General features: G+C 60.0%; 2 protein-coding genes and 1 long non-coding RNA gene across 5 annotated transcripts; 1 reads left to right on the forward strand and 2 right to left on the reverse strand.

The window, feature by feature from the left end:
• The first annotated feature begins 555 nt into the window (after positions 1–555).
• On the forward strand, positions 556–10,073 carry LOC138803756 (uncharacterized). Of its 2 annotated transcripts, XR_011365037.1 has the most exons (5): positions 556–1,245; positions 2,220–2,351; positions 3,880–4,028; positions 4,485–4,761; positions 5,975–10,073. It is a non-coding gene; the product is annotated as an uncharacterized lncRNA (long non-coding RNA). The 2 variants fall into 2 exon arrangements; XR_011365036.1 differs by having other exon boundaries at positions 3,880–4,761.
• On the reverse strand, positions 5,628–15,272 carry Tubb3 (tubulin beta 3 class III). Of its 2 annotated transcripts, none has more exons than XM_069987810.1 (4): positions 15,174–15,272; positions 8,593–8,701; positions 8,029–8,139; positions 5,628–7,055 (listed from the first exon to the last, which is right to left on the reverse strand). In XM_069987810.1, the coding sequence occupies exons 1-4, from the start codon at positions 15,228–15,230 to the stop codon at positions 5,980–5,982; spliced, it is 1,353 nt and encodes a 450-aa protein (XP_069843911.1). In that variant the 5' UTR covers positions 15,231–15,272; the 3' UTR covers positions 5,628–5,979. The 2 variants fall into 2 exon arrangements, with proteins under 2 accessions (XP_069843911.1, XP_069843912.1); XM_069987811.1 differs by lacking the exon at positions 15,174–15,272 and adding an exon at positions 13,762–13,886.
• A 4,152-nt stretch (positions 15,273–19,424) lies between these two features.
• Positions 19,425–20,676, reverse strand: Mc1r (melanocortin 1 receptor). The gene has a single exon (XM_069987812.1). It carries the CDS (start codon positions 20,447–20,449, stop codon positions 19,463–19,465), a length of 987 nt encoding a protein of 328 aa, XP_069843913.1. The 5' UTR covers positions 20,450–20,676; the 3' UTR covers positions 19,425–19,462.
• Positions 20,677–21,142: the final 466 nt, after the last annotated feature.

Raw genomic sequence — 21,142 nt, forward strand, 5'->3', positions numbered from 1 at the left:
GGCCTCCCCGCAGGCCGGCCCGGGCCTCCCGCAGGGCCCGCAGGGCCCCGCCGCAAGAGGTGCGTCGCCTCACACCCCTTCCCAGTCTCTCCCGCCTCTTCCCGCGCTTTTTCACTTCTCTTCCTCCGGAACTCCCGCCCCCCGCTCCGAGGCCCCGCCCCGCCCGCGGGGGCGTGGCGGTGACGTCAGCCCGGCGGAGCCCCCGGCGCGGCCTCGCCCGCCGACCGCGCCCCGCGGATGGCTTGGAGTAGAGGGGCGACTCCGGCTCGAACTCAGCCCTGAGGAAACACGGCCGAGAGGGGCCGGGTTCAAGCCCGAGTCCAGCACACGTAAACCCTGGTGGGGCTTGAGCTCCGGGCCTGGGCGCCGCCCCTCGGCCCTCCGGCTGCGGGGCTCCGGGCCTGGGCGCCCTGGGCGCCGCCCCTCGGCCCTCCGGCTCCGGCTCCGGGCCTGGGCGCCCTGGGCGCCGCCCCTCGGCCCTCCGGCTGCGGGGCTCCGGGCCTGGGCGCCCTGGGCGCCGCCCCTCGGCCCTCCGGCTCCGGCTCCGGGCCTGGGCGCCCTGGGCGCCGCCCCTCGGCTCTGGGGCTCCAGGCCAGCGCCCAGCCACTCCAGCCAGGGCGCCACTTCCGGTTTTCTGGTGGCTCAGTGGAGGTCAGAGTCTCACGGCCTTTCCAGCCCGGCTGGCTTGGAACCGCGATCCTCGGATCTCAGCCTCCTTAGTAGTGGGATGATAGGCGGGAGCCGCTGGCGCCCGGTTTTATTTTTTTTAATTAGGGGCTGGGAAGGTGGCTCAGTGGTAGAGCGCTTGCCTTGCATGCATGAGGCCCTGGGTTCGATTCCTCAGCACCACGTAAGCAAAAAAAAGCCGGAAGTGGCGCTGTGGCTCAAGTGGTAGAGCGCTGGCCTTGAGCTGAAGAGCTGAGGGACAGCGCCCAGGCCCAGAGTTCAGGCACCAGGACCGGCAACAACAACAACAAAAAGCCACCTAGCTGTTGGAGGGAGAGGATCATGAAGAACCCTGTAGAGAAGAACCCTGCAAACCCTGTGCCGATTCACTCACCTTACAGAGAAACTGATGCCTAGGGAGGTAGTGGAGCTGTTCAGTGGAGAAGGAACTGAAGTGGAGTGGTGGAACTTTGAAGTAGTCTGTGACTGCAGAAACATGCAACTCTCATCTATCATCCACCTATCATTTATGAGTTTCCCCTACCTATCAAAGAATTAAAAGGCAAAAAAGTGTTTAAGGTAAACACTATTTAAAAGAGAATGGAGGGGCTGGGAATGTGGTTTAACAGTAGAGTGCTTGTCTAGCATGCATGAAGCTCTGTGCCAAGAGGTAGAGGGCTATCTTTGAAAACAAAGAGGCGGGCTGGGAAGGTGGCTCAGTGGTAGAGCGCTTGCCTTGCATGCATGAGGCCCTGGGTTCGACTTTTTTTTTTTTTTTTTTGTCGGTCATGGGGCCTGAACTCTGGGCCTGAGCACTGTCCCTCAGCTCTTCAGCTCAAGGCTAGCACCCTACCACTTGAGCCAAAGCGCCACTTCCAGCTTATGTGGTACTGAGGAATCGAACCCAGGGCCTCATGCATGCAAGGCAAGCACTCTACCACTGAGCCACCTTCCCAGCCCCCCTGGGTTCCATTCCTCAGCACCACATAAGCAGAAAAAGCCAGAAGTGGTGCTGTGGCTCAAGTGGTGGAGCACCAACCTTGAGCTGAAGAGCTTAGGGACAGCACCCAGGCCCAGAGTTCAGGCCCCAAGACCGACCAAAAAAAAAAGAGGGGCTGAAATGAGTTCCATGAAGTCCTCTGGAGGGCAGTATTGTGCACCTCCCAGGCTGTTCAGTGATTCTCCTCGGCTCTTTCCTTAGGTGGAGCAGGCACCCAAGGAATTATGAGCAGGAGTCTGAGACACTAAGGGAGGTAGAAATGTCATGATGGGACACATATTATGACAGCCACTTTTTATCCCTATTTACCAAACAACTCCTCTTTCAGGGCCACCACTCCTCAGTCACCTTTCCTTCCTCATTGCCCGCACGCTCCCACTGGCCCTGGATAGCAGGGCCAGAGCCAGTGAGGCCACCAATACTGGGCATGTCCCACCTGGCCGGCACAAGCTGCTCCCCTCAACCTGTGAACTCTTGATGAGGTTTCTTCTCACCCAGCAGGAATCACATGACCCATGATTAACCAGATTTCTTTTCCTCCATTTGTGCACAGCTTCAAATTGGAGCAAGTGTATCTGAGCAGTAATCTGAAGACGCTGAGCTGGGCCCATGAGGTGGACCTGTGTACAAGGTGGGGTGCTGCAGGAAGCCCCAGACAGCCCTGGACAGCCTGCATTTTTCCCGTGTAAGAACTCTGCATTACGGGGTGATGACTAATTAGAAACTTTCATTTAGCTGGATGCAGTTAGATTTTCTGTCACAACCAAGGAATTGTGGTCAAGCTAATATTTTTTTTATCTTTTTTTTTTTTTGGCCCGTCCTGGGGCTTGAACTCTGGGCCTGAGCTCTGCCCCTGAACCTCTCTGTGTTCAAGGCTAATACTCTACCACTTGAACCATAGTACTACTTCTGAATTTTTCTGAGTAGTTTGTGGAGATGATCTCATGGACTTCCCTGCCTAAGCTGGCTTTGAACCATTATCCTATCTCAGCCTCCTGAGTAGCTAGGATTACAGGCATAAGCCACCAGCACCCAGCTCAATCAATTTCTTTTCTTTTTTTGTCCGTCATGGGGCTTGAACTCTGGGCCTGAGCACTTTCCCTGTGCTCTTCAGCTCAAGGCAAGCGCTCTACCATCTGAGCCACAGCACCACTTCTGGTTTTCTAGTGGTTCATTGGAGATAACAGTCTCACGGAGCTGGGGCTGGGAAGGTGGCTCAGTGGTAGAGCGCTTGCCTTGCATGCCTGAGGCCCTGGGTTCGATTCCTCAGCACCACATAAGCAAAAAGAAAAAAGCCGGAAGTGGCGCTATGGCTCAAGTGGTAAAGTACTAGGAAGAGCTGAGGGACAGCGCCCAGGCCCAGAGTTCAGGCCCCACGACCGGACCCAAAAACAAAAAACAAACAACAAAAAAAACAGTCTCACGGAGTTTCCTGCCCAGGCTGCCTTTCAACCATGATCCACACATCTCAGGGTAGCTAGGATTACAGGCGTGAGCCACCGGTGCCCAGCTTCAATCAATTTCTTTATGGTAGAAGGTCCTTTAGAAGCATCTCTTCTTTGCCACTTAAAAGCCATAGTTATCCAGGTGCTAGTGTCTCATGTCTGAAATTCTAGTTACTTGGGAGGTTAAAATCTGAGGACCTTGGCTCAAAACCAGCCCAGGGACAAAAGTCCATGGGACTCTTTTCTCCAGTTAACCACCAAAAAAGTCAGACATAGAAGTGTGACTCAAATGGTAGAGCACTAAAGTTGAGCTGAAAAAGCTAAGGGAAAGTACCCTGGCCCTGAGTTCAAGCCCCAGTACCAGCACAGAAAGAAAGGAAGAAAAGCTGTGGGGGAGGGGGGAGGAAGGAAGGGAGGGAGGAAGGGCAGACAGACAGAAAAAGAGAGAAAGCAAGACAAAAAGAAAAAGAGAAAGCAAGGCAGAAAGAAAAAGAGAAAGCAAGACAGAAAAAAGATGAAGGGGAGGGGAGGGGAGAGGAAGTGAAAGGGACGAAAAGAGGAGAGGAAAGGGCGGGGAAGGAAAAGGAAGGGAAGAGGAGGGGAAGGGGAGAACAGGGGAAGGGGAGAACTGGGAAAGGAAGCCAGAAGCCCTAATTTAACATACGGAGTTTGAGATGTGCCCAGTTATATTTTTGCAGGCCAAATGAGGACATGTCCTGGAGTGCATACCTTTGCACAGATCCATCACTTGTGTCTGATTGATTGCAGGCAGCACAGTGTAACTGGGCCCATTCCTGACCTGGCCTTGAGATGGCATGGTACCCTTGCCATGCAAGGCATTGAGCCACCCTGAGACCCGTGTGACAGGAAGACTAGGTGGCCATGCGGAGCAATCTCCACGGAGGTCAGCGACGGAGGTCAGCGAAGGTCCCAGCTGTGCTCTAGTCAGCCATGTTGAATACGCATTCCAGGAGTACACTCCTATACCTAGCCTTTGTCTAGGCAACACCAGAAGTCAAAAACTCATCTAGTTAATACATCTAGAATACATTGTTGCTTCTGGTGATTAAGTCTCAGCAACTGAGTTGACACAGCTTTGCCCATCTGTGTTCCCATCCTTGTGGCATATCAGAGCACAGCCTGTTTTAAAGGGCCAGAATCAGGCATGTGGCCCTTCTGAGAGGTTCGGCTCCCTAGTCTGAGACGAGCGCCCACAGCCCTGGACTTATTGTCACATAAAACTACATTGAGAGATGGCATAAGAAAATGCTGTCTACAGTAAAGGACTCCTCACAGGGTGCTGCCAGACAGAGTAGGAAATTAAGATTTGACAATGTTGGCCAGGCACTGGTGGCTCACGCCTGTATTCCTAGGTACTCCGGAGGCTGAGATCTGAGGATTACAGTCAAAGCCAGCCCAGGCAGCAAAGTCCCTGTAAGACCTTGGCTCCAAGTGCCAGAAGTGGCGCTGCGGCTCAGTGTGCTAGAACACTAGCCCTGAGCGTAAGACCTCAGAGACAGCACATGGGGCCTGAGTTCAAGCCCTACGACTGGCAAAAAAAAAAAAAAAGACTTGACATTGTCTTGGTACACAAAGGCTGAGTGGAGACGTTTGGGACCTTGTTCAGCTGTGATCACTCACTCACTGTAGGTAAGTGATGGACTTCTTAGAATTTCGACTTTTGTCATGGTGAGAAAATGAAAGCAGGCATTTATTCTGCTTTTTCTCTAGGTACCTGTGTAACCAGACACTGGGTATCTTGCACATGCAGAAAAATAAACCACAAGGGGGTGGTACAGAACCAATATATATTACTAGGGTGTGGTACCACTACATCTTTTTGGTCTGACCAGTCCCTTCCCAAAGTAAGCCTTGACCTCCCAACACCGCAGTGTTTTCTCCAGGGAATCCCTTCCCTGCCTACCAGTTCAGATGTCAGGTTCCCCTCAGGGATATTTGACCTGACACTCAGTGCAGTTGAGCAACTCTGAGCATGAGTAGACTCAGGGTGGGGATGGCTCTTGAGTCAGGACAGCTGTAACTATGGGTTTGAAGAAGGGGCTTCTCTTAGGCTTGGCTGTTTTTTTTGTTTTGTTTTGTTTTGTCAGTCGTGGGGCTTGAACTCTGGGCTTGGGCGCTGTCCCCGCACTCTTCAGCTCAAGGTGAGTGCTCTACCGCTTGAGCCACAGCGCCACTTCCAGTTTTTCTAGTGGTTTATTGGAGACAAGAGTTTCAGACTTTCCTGCTCTGGCTGGCTTTGAACCTCAATCCTCAGATCTCAGCCTCCTGAGTAGCTAGGATGACAGGCGTGAGCCACCAGCGCCCAGCTTGGCTGTTCTTTCTATAACTCCCTACCTTCCTCCCTAGGCCTTTCAGGTATCCAACACAGATCTGCCTAAGCCACCAGTTCTAGAGATGAGGGCTTCCCCTACCCATCACCCTGCCTGCCATACTCATACTCCAGAACCTGCTTGGTAACCCTCTTTTCCAAAATAAAAGAAAATCTCCAGCACCAGAAAGGGGTATCTGACAGCAATAGATTTATTAAGTATCCCCCCCCCCAAAATATAAACATACCTCAGTAAAAAAAAAAAAAAACTATAAAACATCAGGCTCGGAGCCACAAAAAAACCAAGAGACAAGGGGCAACACAAAAAAGGAGGTGGGTATGTGGGGAGGACAGAGCCAGTGGACTCAAACTGGGTGGGGATGGCCATAAATACTGAAGGACGTAACTCGGGAGGCCCTGTGACACCATAGCAAGCTGGTAGAAGCAAAGCTGGGGGCAGTGTCAGCAGCTAAGTGGCTCTGAGGGACAGACCTGCTTGTCTTGGCCCTGGCTGACATGTGACTGCACCCGCAGGTGGTTCACTTGGGGCCCTGGGCCTCAGACTCCTCATCATCATCTTCATACATCTCGCCCTCCTCCTCGGCTGTGGCGTCCTGGTACTGCTGGTACTCAGACACCAGGTCGTTCATGTTGCTCTCAGCCTCCGTGAACTCCATCTCGTCCATGCCCTCGCCGGTGTACCAGTGCAGGAAGGCCTTGCGCCGGAACATGGCGGTGAACTGCTCGGAGATGCGCTTGAACAGCTCCTGGATGGCGGTGCTGTTGCCGATGAAGGTGGAAGACATCTTGAGGCCACGAGGAGGGATGTCACACACAGCTACCTTGACGTTGTTAGGGATCCATTCCACAAAGTAGCTGCTGTTCTTGCTCTGGATAGCCAGCATCTGCTCATCTACTTCTTTCATAGACATGCGCCCACGGAAGACAGTGGCCACTGTCAGGTAGCGGCCGTGGCGGGGGTCACAGGCAGCCATCATGTTCTTGGCATCAAACATCTGCTGGGTGAGCTCGGGCACTGTCAGGGCACGGTACTGCTGGCTGCCCCGGGCTGTGAGTGGGGCAAAGCCGGGCATGAAGAAGTGCAGCCGGGGGAAGGGCACCATGTTCACAGCCAGCTTGCGCAGGTCTGCATTGAGCTGGCCAGGAAAGCGGAGGGAGGTGGTGACCCCACTCATGGTGGCCGACACCAGGTGGTTGAGGTCCCCATACGTGGGTGTGGCCAGCTTCAGGGTGCGGAAGCAGATGTCGTACAGGGCCTCGTTGTCAATGCAGTAGGTCTCATCCGTGTTCTCCACCAGCTGGTGGATGGACAGTGTGGCGTTGTAGGGCTCCACCACGGTGTCTGAGACTTTGGGTGAGGGCACCACACTGAAGGTGTTCATGATGCGGTCAGGATACTCCTCCCGCACCTTGCTGATAAGCAGGGTGCCCATGCCCGAGCCTGTGCCCCCACCTAGGGAGTGGGTCAGCTGGAAGCCCTGCAGGCAGTCGCAATTCTCACACTCCTTCCGCACGACATCTAGGACTGAGTCCACCAGCTCCGCACCCTCTGTGTAGTGACCCTTGGCCCAGTTGTTGCCAGCCCCACTCTGACCTGTTGGGGAGAGGAGGACGACGAAGTGACAGGAAGGGATCTGATGGTCTATAGTCAAGACGAGGGCCTCCCTGAGCACTTCAGGGGACAGCTGTGGAAGCTGGTCCCTCTGTAAAGTGTACAGCTGATGAACAACTTCCTGTGTCCCTGCTGGCCCTGAGCTCTTGCAGCCTGCTGAGGTCCTAGCTGCATGTTAAGGACTTTGGAACAGGAACTGAAAACCTGGGATCAGCCATAGCCATACTGCCTCCCAAGAGCATTCTGGTTAGCCCTTCCCCTCCAGAACACTTTTCTTCCTTGGGCATGCTGGAAGTATAAACTGCAACCCCAGAGTTCTGTGTAGCTGGGGACCAGTTGAAACAGCATCCACTAGAGCTAGGTTGTGGAGTCCCTGAGGCAGAGGTGAGGTGAGGCAGCAGTGGCTGCCACCAAGACACAGGCACAAGGATGTGCTAACTTTTTGTTGTTGTTGTTGGTCATGGGGCTTGAACTCTGGGCCTGGGCACTGTCCCTCAGCTCTTCAGCTCAAGGCAAGTGCTCTACCACTTGGGTCAAAGTGCTACTTCCAGTTTCCTGCCTGCGCTGGCTTTGAATCACAATCCTCAGATCTCAGTCTCCTGAGTAGCTAGAATTACAGGCATGAGCCGCCAGTGCCTGGCCGCTCTAACTTTTTTTGCCACAGGCTTATGTCCTCTGATGGCCCCTACTTCTGCCCCAATATCTCTGTAATGATTCCACAAACTTATTGTTCTGTACCTGTTATGCTTAAAATGAGTGGTGTGTTTCCTACACAAAATCTTTTCTCTGGGGCTCTAATCCCCAACTACAAAACAGAAAGGTCTATTTTACCCTACAAGGTCCCAGTGAGGAGCTGGCTTCTCCCCTTTCCTGACACTTGTCCCGATCTACTGATGTGGCCTGCCCTGCCCAAGTTTCTCTACCACTGGAGGAGTCTGGAGCAAGGGAAACTCACCAAAGATGAAGTTGTCAGGCCTGAAAAGATGTCCAAAGGCCCCTGACCGTACGCTATCCATAGTTCCAGGCTCCAGGTCCACCAGGATAGCCCGAGGCACATATTTATGAGCTGAAAGAGAGGACCCAGGGATGTAGGTCAGAGTCAGTACCTCCCATCACCTTACACCCCAACCTAGACTCAACTCATAGGCTTAGGTGAGTTCCAGTCACTTGGCTACGTGGGCAGGATAATATAGCACCAATTTGTTATAAAGAAATCATTCTGTACCAGTTTCCCAATAGCCTCTAATTGAGCCATCCAAGGGAACCCAGCTCTGTATCTGCCCACAGCCCCCAGAGAACAGCCACTCATTGCCTTGCCCCATGTGCCATGGAAAGTGAAACTTGCATGGCCACCAAGTGCAGTTATCTCACACTAGGGTGGCCATCTTTAGTGAGTCTGGAGTGCAGATCCCAGTCATGCCTGCTGGTCTTCTGGTTAACCAGAGGTCGGCGATGCTAGGACTCCGCCCCTCAGGAGCCTCCTCCCCAGGGTGGGAATGGAACTGGGGCGAGCACTCACAGGAGGCTTCGTTGTAGTAGACACTGATGCGTTCCAGCTGCAGGTCTGAGTCACCCACGTAGTTGCCGCTGGGATCTATGCCATGCTCATCACTGATGACCTCCCAAAACTGTAACAAGGGGGAGAAGGAGTCAGTAAGGGGCTGTGATATAGCCTTAATACCAAATTAGAGCCTGGGACCTCACCAGCCCAACTGACTTTAGAAAAGAGCAACCATGCAAACCACTGTATCTGCACGTCCAGGCTGACATTACCCCAGGAAGACCAGGGCTCAGCCAACAGACATCAGGTTCCTAGATACAGCCCTGACCCTGACCGTGTGGACAAGGTACAAATACCTCACAGAGAAGGTACAGAGAATCGCCTGGAGCAGGAGGTAGAAAAGAATACAAGCCTGAAACCCAGCAACCTGTTCTTGCCCACTATGTGTGGTCTTCAGTGTCAGTACACACGACTCCAGTGACAAGTCCAGCAACATCAGGTACATCGTTGACCATAGGCAGTGTGGCCTGTGGGTGTCTGGGAGACAAGCTCCTACACCCCCTCAGGCCTGCAGGGGATCCTGAGTGGCAGATGACTGGCCAGTCTGCATGGCCTCACTTTCTCACTTCTTGTCTCCTCTCAGGTGAGAATACACCATGCTTCTCAAACTCTGCATCCACAGTTTCAGCAGAGCAGGGCAGCACAAGGCAAGGCCTGGACTCAGTCTGGGGCCCACCCCACCTTCTCCTAGCTATGTGACCTCAGGTCAACAAGGGTCCTGTTTCAACAATAAGCCTGATAATAGGCCCATGTGAGAATATAGCAAGCTAATCTACACAAAGTACAAGGGCAGCAGGGCAGCGATAAGCAGGACTGTGAACCTACATGCACACACACAGTGAACCGAAGACCTGTACAGACATTCCGCCCCCCTCTACCCTCCTTGTAGAGACACAGGGCCTGCGGGCAGACAGGAGACACTCCAGGTCATGAGCTACATGGCTCCTGAGGCAGTAGGAATTCTCTTTACTCATTGGGGCAGGAATGACTTCCAGATGAACCAATGGCATCAAGGCCTCAAAGAACAAAGGGCCTTTACATCAGAGTCATGTGTTGGCAAAAAGTAGGTTATAAAACAGTGTGCATGTGCTCATCTATATTTGGATATCTCTGACAGAAACACAGAAAGCCATGCCTGAGGTTATATCCCAGGCGAGGAGACAGACTTCCTTTCACTGTACCCTTTGGTACTGTTGGAATTTCATCATGTGCATGTTAGCTTTAAAGAAAAGTTAAAAATAAGTTTTAAGGCTTAAAAACTTTAAACAGAATAATCATGTAACACACTGGGCTGGCAGCTTACCCTGAGGGCTACCCTCAGGGCACCTTTCAGAAAGGGCGGGGTTGAATTTCTTTCTCTTTTATTTTGGTTTTATTTCATTGTATTATTTTTTTCCCCTGTAAGAGTGTGTTAGTTGAATTGGAAGTGAAAACAAAATGCATTTGGGACCTGGTCTTGCTGCTTGCTTGCACCTGGGTCAAGGGCACAACCTACCCAACCCTGGGTCCCTCAAACATCTGGTTTCAGAGACAATAATCACCAGCCCTGCAGAAGTATGGGTGGACACCCAAGGATATGCATGTATAACTGCAATTTCCTGGAGTCCACTGAGTTCTTTATAGGGTGTGAACAGCCTCCCAGGACTACCCTAACCTGTAGAGCAAACCTGACAGCGTTACACATATATATATCTGGCCCAAACAAAACAAAACATTCAGTAGACAAAGCTTCATTCGTATTAAATTGTTTTTGGTTGGTTGTTTCTTTGTTTTTGTTTGGTTTGTACTGACAAAACATTCAGTAGACAAAAGCTTCATTCGTATTAAATTGTTTTTGGTTGGTTGTTTCTTTTTGTTTGGTTTGTACTGACACTGGGCCTTGACCTTGGGGCCCAGGTGCTGTCTCTTAAGCTTTTTTCCTCAAGGCCATGGCTCTACTTCTAGCTTTTTGGTGCAGATGAGTCTCATGGACTTCCCTATCCTGGCTGGCTTTGAACTGTAATACTCAGATCTCAGCCTCCTGAGTTGCCAGGATTTTTGGTGTGTGCCTAGTCACTCAGAATATTGATATGTAGGATAGAAATTTAAAGCCACAAGTAGAGAAATCCAAGACATTCTTATCTTCAAAAAGCTAGAAAGAGGGCTGGGAAGGTGGCTCAGTGGTAGAGTGCTTGCCTTGCATGCATGAGGCCCTGGGTTCAATTCCTCAGCACCACATAAGCAGAAAAAGCCAGAAGTGGTGCTGTGGCTCAAATGGTATAAAGTGCTAGCCTTGAGCTGAAAAGCTGAGGGGCAGGGCCAGGCCCGGGCTGAGTTCAGGCCCCATGACTGTTGATTTAAAAAAAAAAAAAAAAAAAGGTAGAAATAGGGCTGGGAATGTGGCTCAGTGGTAGGTAGAGTATTTACCTAGCATGCATGAAGCTCTGGGTTCAAATCCTCAATACCACATACACAGAAAAAGCCGAAAGTGGCTCTGTGGCTAAAGTTGTAGAGTGCTAGCCTTGAGCAAAAGAAGTTCAGAACAGTTCCCAAGCCTTGATTTCAAACCTCAGGATTGGCAAAAAGAAAAAGAAAGAGAGAAATAGAGAAAGGAAGGAAGGGAAGGAGGGAGGAAGCAAGGGAGGGGCGGGCTGGAAAGGGGCTCAGCAGTACACTGCTTGCCTTGCATGCATGAGGCCCTGGGTTCGATTCCTCAGCACCACATAAACAGAAATAGCCAGAAGTGGCACTGTGACTCAAGTGGTAGAGCGCTAGCCTTGAGCTGAAGAGCTGAGGGACAGTGCCCAGGCCCAGAGTTCAAGCCCCATGACTGACAAAAAAAAAAAAAAAAGGAAGGAAGGAAGGGTGAGCCGGGCGCCAGTGGCTCACGCCTGTCATCCTAGCTACTCGGGAGGCTGAGATCTGAGGACTGCGGTTCAAAGCCAGCCCGGGCAGGAAAGTCCGTGAGACTCTTATCTCCAAGTAACCACCAGGCCCAGAATTCAAGCCCCATGACCCGAACAACAACAGCAAAAGACTCACAGATTTTCTTGCCCGGGCTGGATTTGAACTGCAGCCATCAGATCTTAGTTTTCTGAGTGGCTAGGGTTGACAGGCGTGAACCACTGGCGCCCTAATTAACAATTGTTTTTGTAATAACTAATGGAAGTACAATAACATCACAAAATGTCGAGCCAGGTGTTATTCCATAGCATGTTCAATAAGCAATGCGATTCTGACGATCAAATAGCATCCCTGCAGAAAACGCCTAGGAGGCCGTGACTCCGTCCATGGTGCTGACCCTTCCCAGTCCCCGTCGGCCAGCACACCGCGAGCGCGGGCACGCGCGCACGAGCGCCCTCCGCTCCCCCCTGCTGGGGGTTGGAGCCATGAAGGGAACGCATTCTCTCATTGGCTCTCAGGCCAGGCAGGCCCCGCCCCGCCCCGCCCCGCCGCCCTGGGTGGGGCCCGCGGCGGCCGGCTCAGCGCCGCGCAGACAAAGCCTCCGCAAAGCCGCTTTCCAGCAGGACCCCCCCCCCCCGCCCCCCGCTCGGGGAGGAGGGCGAGCTGGGCTGTCCGTCTCCAGCAAGAGCACCGAGCCGCCCTGGCACATCACATCTGCTTCTCCGGAAGGGGGCCGCGAGCCCGCACCCGTCCGCACATCTGCACCGCCTGTGACCGAGCTAGGGACTCCTAGTTTGGGGCCTTCCCGCACCCTTTGAGAGGAAGGGATCGAGCCTCTGGCGCGGGGCTTCTACGATCGAGCACAAAGACCCTCGCCGCGCTCGCTCCTGAACTCTGCGGCTCAGCAGGCCCCGGCGCCGCGCCCTCCCCGGCCTCCGCCCCGCCCTCCCCGCGCCGCGCCCTCCCCGCGCCGCGCCCTCCCCGGCCTCCGCCCCGCCCTCCCCGGCCTCCGCCCCGCCCTCCCCGCGCCGCGCCCTCCCCGCGCCCCGCCCTGCGCTCTCCCCGCGCCCCGCCCTCCTCGCGCCGCGCCCTCCCCGGCCTCCGCCCCGCCCTCCCCGCGCCGCGCCCTCCCCGCGCCCCGCCCTGCGCTCTCCCCGCGCCGCGCCCTCCCCGGCCTCCGCCCCGCCCTCCCCGCGCCCCGCCCTCCTCGCGCCGCGCCCTCCCCGGCCTCCGCCCCGCCCTCCCCGCGCCGCGCCCTCCCCGGCCTCCGCCCCGCCCTCCCCGGCCTCCGCCCCGCCCTCCCCGCGCCGCGCCCTCCCCGCGCCCCGCCCTGCGCTCTCCCCGCGCCGCGCCCTCCCCGGCCTCCGCCCCGCCCTCCCCGCGCCCCGCCCTCCTCGCGCCGCGCCCTCCCCGGCCTCCGCCCCGCCTTCCCCGCGCCGCGCCCTCCCCGGCCTCCGCCCCGCCCTCCCCGCGCCGCGCCCTCCCCGCGCCGCGCCCTCCCCGGCCTCCGCCCCGCCCTGCCCAGCCTCTGCCCCGCCCTGCGCCCTCCCCGGCCTCCGCCCCGCCCTCCCCGGCCTCTGCCACGCCCTGCGCCCTCCCCGGCCTCCGCCGCGCCCTCCCCGCGCCGCGCCCTCCCCAGCCTCTGCCCCGCCCTGAGCCCTCCCCGGCCTCCGCCCCGCCCTGAACCCTCCCCGGCCTCCGCCCCGCCCTGAGCCCTCCCCGGCCTCCGCCCCGCCCTCCCCGCGCCGCGCCCTCCCCGCGCCGCGCCCTCCCCAGCCTCTGCCCCGCCCTGAGCCCTCCCCGGCCTCCGCCCCGCCCTGAACCCTCCCCGGCCTCCGCCCCGCCCTGAGCCCTCCCCGGCCTCCGCCCCGCCCTCCCCGCGCCGCGCCCTCCCCGCGCCGCGCCCTCCCCGGCCTCCGCCCCGCCCTCCCCGGCCTCCGCCCCGCCCTCCCCAGCCTCCGCCCCGCCCTGCGCCCTCCCCGGCCTCCGCCCCGCCCTCCTCGCGCCGCGCCCTCCCCAGCCTCCGCCCCGCCCTCCCCGCGCCGCGCCCTCCCCGGCCTCCGCCCCGCCCTCCCCGCGCCGCGCCCTCCCCAGCCTCCGCCCCGCCCTGCGCCCTCCCCGCGCCGCGCCCTCCCCAGCCTCCGCCCCGCCCTGCGCCCTCCCCGCGCCGCGCCCTCCCCAGCCTCCGCCCCGCCCTCTCGGCCGCGGCCCCCCAGATGGCCGGGGGCCCATTGTGCTACCTACCCCAGGCAGCACCCGGGACCTCAGCGGGCGAGCCCCAGCCTGGCTCACACAATGGCTGCGCTGGCGACTGGCAGGGAGAACGCCACCGGGGACGCGACAGTCAGTCACACGGTGGAGGCAAACGCGGCCGAGACGTTTCCAGTCGTCGGAAGCAAGAGGAGCGAGAAGACCCCAGACGCCAGGCCGGGCCTCGCGCCCGTCTCAGGGGACTTCCAGACCGGACAGCCTGGGACCCGCCCGGGGCCGCCCCGCCCCAGACCACAGACACGCTTCAGGGCCAACAATAAATCAGAGATGCCATTTTTCGGCAACACAGAGTTGCCGCCGTCCCGCAGCCCACAGGGCCCGGGCTGGGCCCGACGGGCTCGGGGAGGGCGCAGTCCAGTCCGGCCGCAGGGGGAGGTCGCTCGGACTCGCCGGGACCCGACGCCCCAAGCAGGCGTCCAGGGCAGGCCGGGCCCTCCTCCCAGCGCGGAGGCGCCTGGGTCCCCACCGCACCCCACCTCCCCGGGCGCCGCCCCGGCGCGGCCTCGCCCGAGCCACACTCGCAATTCCCGCGCCGGCCGGCGGGCCGCCCTGCCCTCGGTCGTCAGGCTTTGTTCCCGCGGTCTCCGTGGTGACCGCTTTAGGGCACGCCTCCCGGCCCCGCCCTCCGCGCCCGCTGGCCAGGGTCCTGACCGCGCTGGGTCCCCGCCGCCCGGGCCGCACAGCGCCGGGTGAGTGGCCCGGGTGACCTTGGGCCAGGGGCGGACTCCCCGGGGCAGACCAGGGCGGCCGCCTCCCGGGCCCCGAATCTCGGCATCGGGGCCTTCTCAGCCTCGGGCCAGCGCCGGTCAGGGGCTGGCAAAGCGGGGAGGGCCGAGCAGGGACGCGAAGGGCGCGGCCCACCCTCGGTCTCTGCGGGCCGGGCGCGGTGGGCGCGGCCGGGCCCCGTGGGAAGATGCGACTCTCCGGCCAGGAGAGTCGAGATCTGGACCAAGGTCACCCTGGGCCAGGCCCAACACTCCAACAAAGGAACGGGCGGGGCGCGGGGACCGAGGCCCAGGCGCGGCGGGCACCTCCGCCCCTCGGGTGCGCTCCCGGAGGGGCGCGCGGAGCCGGCCCCGGCGGCCCACGCGCCTCATTCTAGGCTAAGCCCCCACCGCGGGGGCCCCGCCGAGCGCGGGGCGGGGGAGGGCGGAGGGGAGGCCCGAGGCGTGGGCCGCGCGGAGGGAAGGCCGGGGCGCGGGGCAAGGCGCGTGGGGTGCAGCGCGGCGCCCTGCCTTTCCTGCCCGGTCCCGGGCGGGCGCAGGACGGGGCTCGACCCTTTGTTTCGGCTTGGGGAGGAGGGCGCGGCGAGGGGCGCGGGCGCGGGCGCGGGCACCGCGCTTCCACCGCGCCCAGGGCGGCTCGGGGCGGCGGGGCGGCCTCACCTTGGCCCCGATCTGGTTGCCGCACTGGCCGGCCTGGATGTGCACGATCTCCCTCATGCTGGCTGCGGCGGGCGGGCGGTGCGGACGGAGCGGTGCCGGGCGAGCTGCGGAGGGCCGCGGGCCGCAGGCGCGCGCTCTTATAGCGGCGGCCCCGCCCGGTGGCGCGGGCGGGCCAATCCCGGGCCGCGCCCGGCATGCGGCAGCGCGGCGGGCTCTGCAGCATCAGCACCGCACCGGCCGCGCCCGCACAATGCGGCGCCCGCGACTGGAAGGGCGGGGCCGGCCGGGCGCGGCGGCTCCGAGGACAATGGCGGCCCCCCCTCCCGCCTGCGGGCGCCGCCCCAGACAAGGCCCCACCCTGGCCTTTGTGCGGGGGTCCGCGCGCCCCGGCCCCCGCCCTCCGGCCGGAGCGGATTCCCTGCCTTGGCCCGGGCCGGGGACGCGCGGAGCGGTGGGGAGGCGCCAGCGCGGAGGGGGCGGCTGGCCGGGGAGGGGTGCGCAGTGCTGGCGATGTGAGGCGGTGGAGGGTCCTGCCCCGGGGGTTGGGGACGGTGGCGGGGTCCTGTGCGGGAGGGGAGGGAGTGGCGGGGTCCTTGCGGGGGGGGGGGATTGGCAGGGTCCTGTACGGGGGAGCGGGGTTCTGTGGGGGGAGGGGGTGGGGTCCTGTTGGGGGGGTGACGGGGCCCTTTGCGGGGGGCAGGGGGCGGGGTCCTGGGGGGGGATGACGGGGTCCTTGCGGGGGGCAGGGGGTGGGGTCCTGCGGGGGGGATGACAGGGTCCTTGCGGGGGGGGGTGACGGGGTCCTGGGGGGGGATGACGGGGTCCTTGCGGGGGGGATGACGGGGTCCTTGCGGGGGGGGGTGACGGGGTCCTGGGGGGGGATGACGGGGTCCTTGCGGGGGGGGGTGGCGGGGTCCTGCGGGGGGGATGACGGGGCCCTTTGCGGGGGGGATGACGGGGTCCTTGCGGGGGGGGGTGACGGGGTCCTTACGGGGGGTGTCGGGGCCCTTTGCGGGGGGCAGGGGGCGGGGTCCTGCGGGGGGGATGACGGGGTCCTTGCGGGGGGGGGGGGGTGTCGGGGTCCTGTGGGGGGATGACGGGGTCCTTGCGGGGGGCAGGGGGCGGGGTCCTGTGGGGGGATGACGGGGCCCTTTGCGGGGGGCAGGGGGCGGGGTCCTTACGGGGGGTGACGGGGCCCTTTGCGGGGGGCAGGGGGCGGGGTCCTGTGGGGGGATGACGGGGCCCTTTGCGGGGGGCAGGGGGTGGGGTCCTGTGGGGGGGATGACGGGGTCCTTGCGGGGGGGGTGGCGGGGTCCTGTGGGGGGCTGGTGGGCCCGGCGGTCACCGCACCCTCAGACCCCTGGCGGGAGCCGGAAAGGGCGTGGGATGGGCCCGTCGGTGTCGCGGGCACGCGGCCGGTTTCATGGCGGCCGGTTTCATGGTGGCGGTGGCGACAAGGACAGGGACGCGGTCCGAGCCCTCCAGGAAGAGCTCCCGCGTGCGGCCCGCGCCCCGCCCTCCTCGGAGACAATTCAGAACGGGGTCTTCATCCTCAGGAGGCCCGAGGCCTCGGGCCGCGACGCGGCTCTCCCGGCTGGGCTTTAGCCGTCCATGTGCGGACGGTGGCTCTGCCTCCCGGCTGGGCGGGAAGTGGACTGCCTGCACATGGCCCCCGCGTCCCCTGGTCCCCCCCGACCCCCTGCGTCCCCCTGTGTCCTCCTGTGTCCCCCTCCCACCCCTTCGGTCCCCCTCCCACCCCCTCCATCCCCCTGCGTCCCCGAGTCCCCCTCCCACCCCCTCCATCCCCCTGCGTCCCCCTCCATCCCCCTGCGTCCCCCTGCGTCCCCTCCCACCCCCTCCATCCCCCTGCGTCTCCCTCCCGCCCCCTCCATCCCCCTGCGTCCCCCTGCGTCCCCTCCCACCCCCTCCATCCCCCTGAGTCCCCCTCCATCCCCCTGCGTCCCCCTCCATCCCCCTGCGTCCCCCTCCCACCCCCTGCAACCCCCTCCCACCCCCTGCGTCCCCCTCCATCCCCCTGCGTCCCCCTCCGTCCCCTCCCACCCCCTCCATCCCCCTGCGTCCCCCTCCGTCCCCCTGTGTCCTCCTCCTACCCCCTCCATCCCCCTGCGTCTCCCTCCCGCCCCCTCCATCCCCCTGCGACCCCTTCCATCCCCCACAGGGACAGCTAGGGCCACCCGCGCCCCTCTGTCCCCAGAGGCTCCTGTGCCCGGCTGACCATGGACTCCAGCCTGGCCCCTGGCGGACCTGGCCCCGCTGGGCCCCAGTTCCAGGCCTGAGGTCAGCACCAGGACTGCAGCCGAAGGCCGAGGTGGGCTGGGCGGGCATCTGCTTCCCAGACCACCTCCAAGGTGAGGGAGGAGGTGGGTCAGGGAGACCCAGGCCGCTCAGGAGGGGCCCTGCCCAGGCCAGCCCGCCTGCCACTTCACTGGGAAACGGAGTTAAAGAACCCCTCATCCATTTCCCAGCTGGCAAGGGAAGATGGAGTCCCACCTGCAAGCCTCGTCTGGAGGGCTGCAGGAAAGGGGCGCACTGGCCAAGGCCAGGCATGTCTCTTGAGCTGGGGTTTAGTACACATTTGGGTCCAGGGAAGAGGCTGCAGGAAAGGGGCGCACTGGCCAAGGCCAGGCATGTCTCTTGAGCTGGGGTTTAGTACACATTTGGGGCCAGGGAAGAGGCTGCAGGAAAGGGGCGCACTGGCCAAGGCCAGGCATGTCTCTTGAGCTGGGGTTTAGTACACATTTGGGGCCAGGGAAGAGGCACACTGAAGCCTTCACTGCAGTGTCACCCAGAGGGGACGGGTGGGGCTGCCCCGGCCAAGGGACAGGAGCACAGTGGGCCCTGTTGGGGCCTCCACACTTTTCCCATGAGCATGAGGTCCCTTTGGTGGGGGAAGGCTTCCAATGTAGGCAGATGGCAATCGTTTCTGGGACTCCTTCCTCTCATGACATTGATCACTGCCTTTCACCTTCCATCCAAACTTCAAACTACTGGAAGCAGCCCAGGCAGATGGATGAGGCCACACAGCATTTATTGCCGGACTACTTTGACACCCTGTCAGGTTCAGGTCACTGACTCAGGCCAGTGGCCTCTGCCAGGACCAGGACAGGCGCAGAGCCACTTCCTGGGGCAAGGGCAGCAAACATCCAAGTCTCCTTTTGTTAGGGTTCCATGAGCCTCAGAACTTGCTCCCAGAGGGGTCAGCCTCTCATCCATTCTGTCCAAATCTGGTGGCCTCCTTGTTCAAGATGCTCATCCTGCAGGTCCAGTCCCATGGAGCCCAGGTGGCTCTGTGGATAGGGTTGGAGCTCCAAAGGCCCTCACTGGAGAAGCCTCGCTCCTCCACAGCCCTCTTCACTCTGCCAGTCCAGGGACCGCCTGCCCTGCCACCCAGGGTACAGGCCCCAAGAGCTAGCAGCAAAAAATAGGCAGAGAGGACTGGGTACCAGTGGGCTTCAACCTGTAATCCTACTACTCAGGAGAATGAGATCTGAGAATCACACTCACAGTTCAAAAGCCAGCCCAGCAGGTGAATCTATCAGTGAGGCGTGCGTGTGTGTGTGTGTGCGCGTGTGTGTGTGTGCATGCGTGCGCGCGAGCGTGCGTGGGCTTGATCTCAGGACATGGGTGCTGTCCCTGAACTGCTTTTGCTCAAAGCGAGCACTCTACCACTTGAGCCACAGCACCACTTCTGGCTTTTTCTGTTTATGTGGTACCGAGGAATGGAACCCAGGGCTTCATGCATGTGAGGCAAGCACTCTACCATTAAGTCACCTTCCCAGCCAAATCTGTGATACTCATCTCCAATAAACTACCAAAAAAGCTGGCAGTGGAGCTGTGACTCAAGTGCTAAAGAGCCAGCCTTGAGCAGAAGCAGCTCATGGTCAGCAACCAGGACCTAAATTCAAGCCATGACTAGTAAAAAGGAAAAAGAAAAAAGTAGCAGTAGGTATGGCCTGGTAAGTGGGTGAAGGTGGAGCTGTCCTGGAAAGGCTCTCTTCCAGCTCTGTGCCTGGTGCTCGAGCCCTTCTCCCCAACCTGCTCCTCTGCAGCTCCTCACTGCGGCTGCGGCTGCCAGTGAGTGTCCTGCCTGGAGATGCACACCACCTCTCCCTGGTCTTGAGCAGTCATCACAGTTTATCTAGTCCACTGCTGGGCAGGTGAGGGCTAGGGGGGGACTGCCTGCCTATGCTCCCATAGCATCAGGACACTGGATATCACTCTCTCCCTCCGCCTGGCACCTGGCTATGGGACCAAAACCACCTCCCCGCTCACCAGGTGCACCGCAGCACCTCCTTGATTGTCACGCGGAGCTCCTGACTCTGGAAGGCATAGATGAGGGGGTCAACGATGGAGTTGAAGATGATGAGGGCAAGGAAGAGGTTGAGGTTCTTGAAGAAGCAGCTGCAGGTAGGGTGCCTGGGGCAGAGGGTGATGAGTGTGAGGTACAGGAAGAAGGGGACCCAGCATAAGAAGAAAATGCCCAGGAGAATAGCAAGGGTGGCAGCACCTTTGAGCCAGAAGCCCTGGTGAACAGGATGCTTCTGTCTCTTGTGGAGCTGAGCAATGGCCCGGGCATGGTGGCATGCCCGTGAGAGCATGTGAAGGTACAGAATGGCCATGAGGGCCAGCATGGCTAGAAAAAAGGTAGCAAGACAAAGCAGGACAGCCATGTGATTGTAGTAAGCAATGAAGAGAGTGCTGGAAAAGATGCTGGCTCCCCAGATGGCCACAATGACCCACCGTGCCCGGGACAGTGTCACAATGCTATGATAGCGCAGTGCACAGAAGATGGAGATGTATCGGTCTATCGCGATGGCTCCTAGGAAGCAGAGGCTTGACAGCATGGAGCCACAGATGAGTACGTCGACGACATTGTCCAGCCACTGTACCACCATCTCCCGGGTGGCCAGGGCCCCTGCCTCTAGCCCCAAGATGACAGTGGTCTCCAGCACAATGCTTACACTCACGAGCAGATCAGATAAAGCCAGGCAGCAGATGAACAAGTACATAGGTGAATGCAGGTTTCGGTTCTTGGCAATAGAAATCACCACCAGCATGTTCTCCACCAAGCTCACCAGCCCCAGGCTGAAAAAGAGGCCGTCCGGGACGGGCACCTGCAGGCACCAGGGTCCCGTCTGGTTGGCAGACAGCGCCAGGTAAGGAGTGGCTGTCGGGATGGAGTTCAGTCCCTGTGTGGGCACAGTCCCGACCGGGGGATCGGAAGGGGCGAAGCCGGTTCCAGTTCCAGCTGGCATCTTGCTCCAGGAGGTGCTCGCCTCACGGTGTCAACAGGAAGGCTCAGAAGGTGCTCTGTCTGGGAACCCCCAGATTTGCACTCACACTCACCCTCTCTCTGGCCAGACAGGTCAGCCCAGCAGTGGCCCAGCAGAGTCTAGACACTTCCAGGTCAGGACCTTGAGTTCTGCGGTGTGGACGTTGCTGCCTGTGCGAACAAACCTGACCTGCACTATCCTCTCCAGCTCCTTCCTGGCGGCGGCTCAGGTTGGGATGTTTCTTGCTTCTTCTCAGCCTCTTGGTCACTTGCCTCTGGTCACTGGGGCGGGAAAGGGCTGAGGTCCTGGAAGAATAGAGCTTTTCTTTGCCTTTTAAGAGTTATACATAGGGCTCCCCCCCCCGGGGGTGGCCACGTGACGGGCGTGCACTCAGGACGAGTGAGCGCTAGTACTAGTCTTCTGGACGAGGGGGCAGTGAGCAGCACTTGGTGGCCCTCAAATGGCTCTACGCCCCTGGACACAGCACAACATCTGACTTCTTACAGAGCCTGAAGACAGGCAGGACCTCTTCCTGGCCTGCCCTCCACGCACCCAGGCTGCCCTAGGACTTGTCTTGTGCCTCTCTCCACTGAATTCCTAAGCCGCCTCCAGACCCACCTCCTTCCCCAGGAAGCTGTCCTTCACCCCTCCTCCTCTCATGCTGCTAGATCTGAG

This window comes from Dipodomys merriami, unplaced genomic scaffold (genome assembly GCF_024711535.1).
Source record: "Dipodomys merriami isolate MVZ:Mamm:240054 unplaced genomic scaffold, mDipMer1.0.p SCAF_348, whole genome shotgun sequence".
Taxonomy (NCBI): Eukaryota; Metazoa; Chordata; class Mammalia; order Rodentia; family Heteromyidae; genus Dipodomys; species Dipodomys merriami.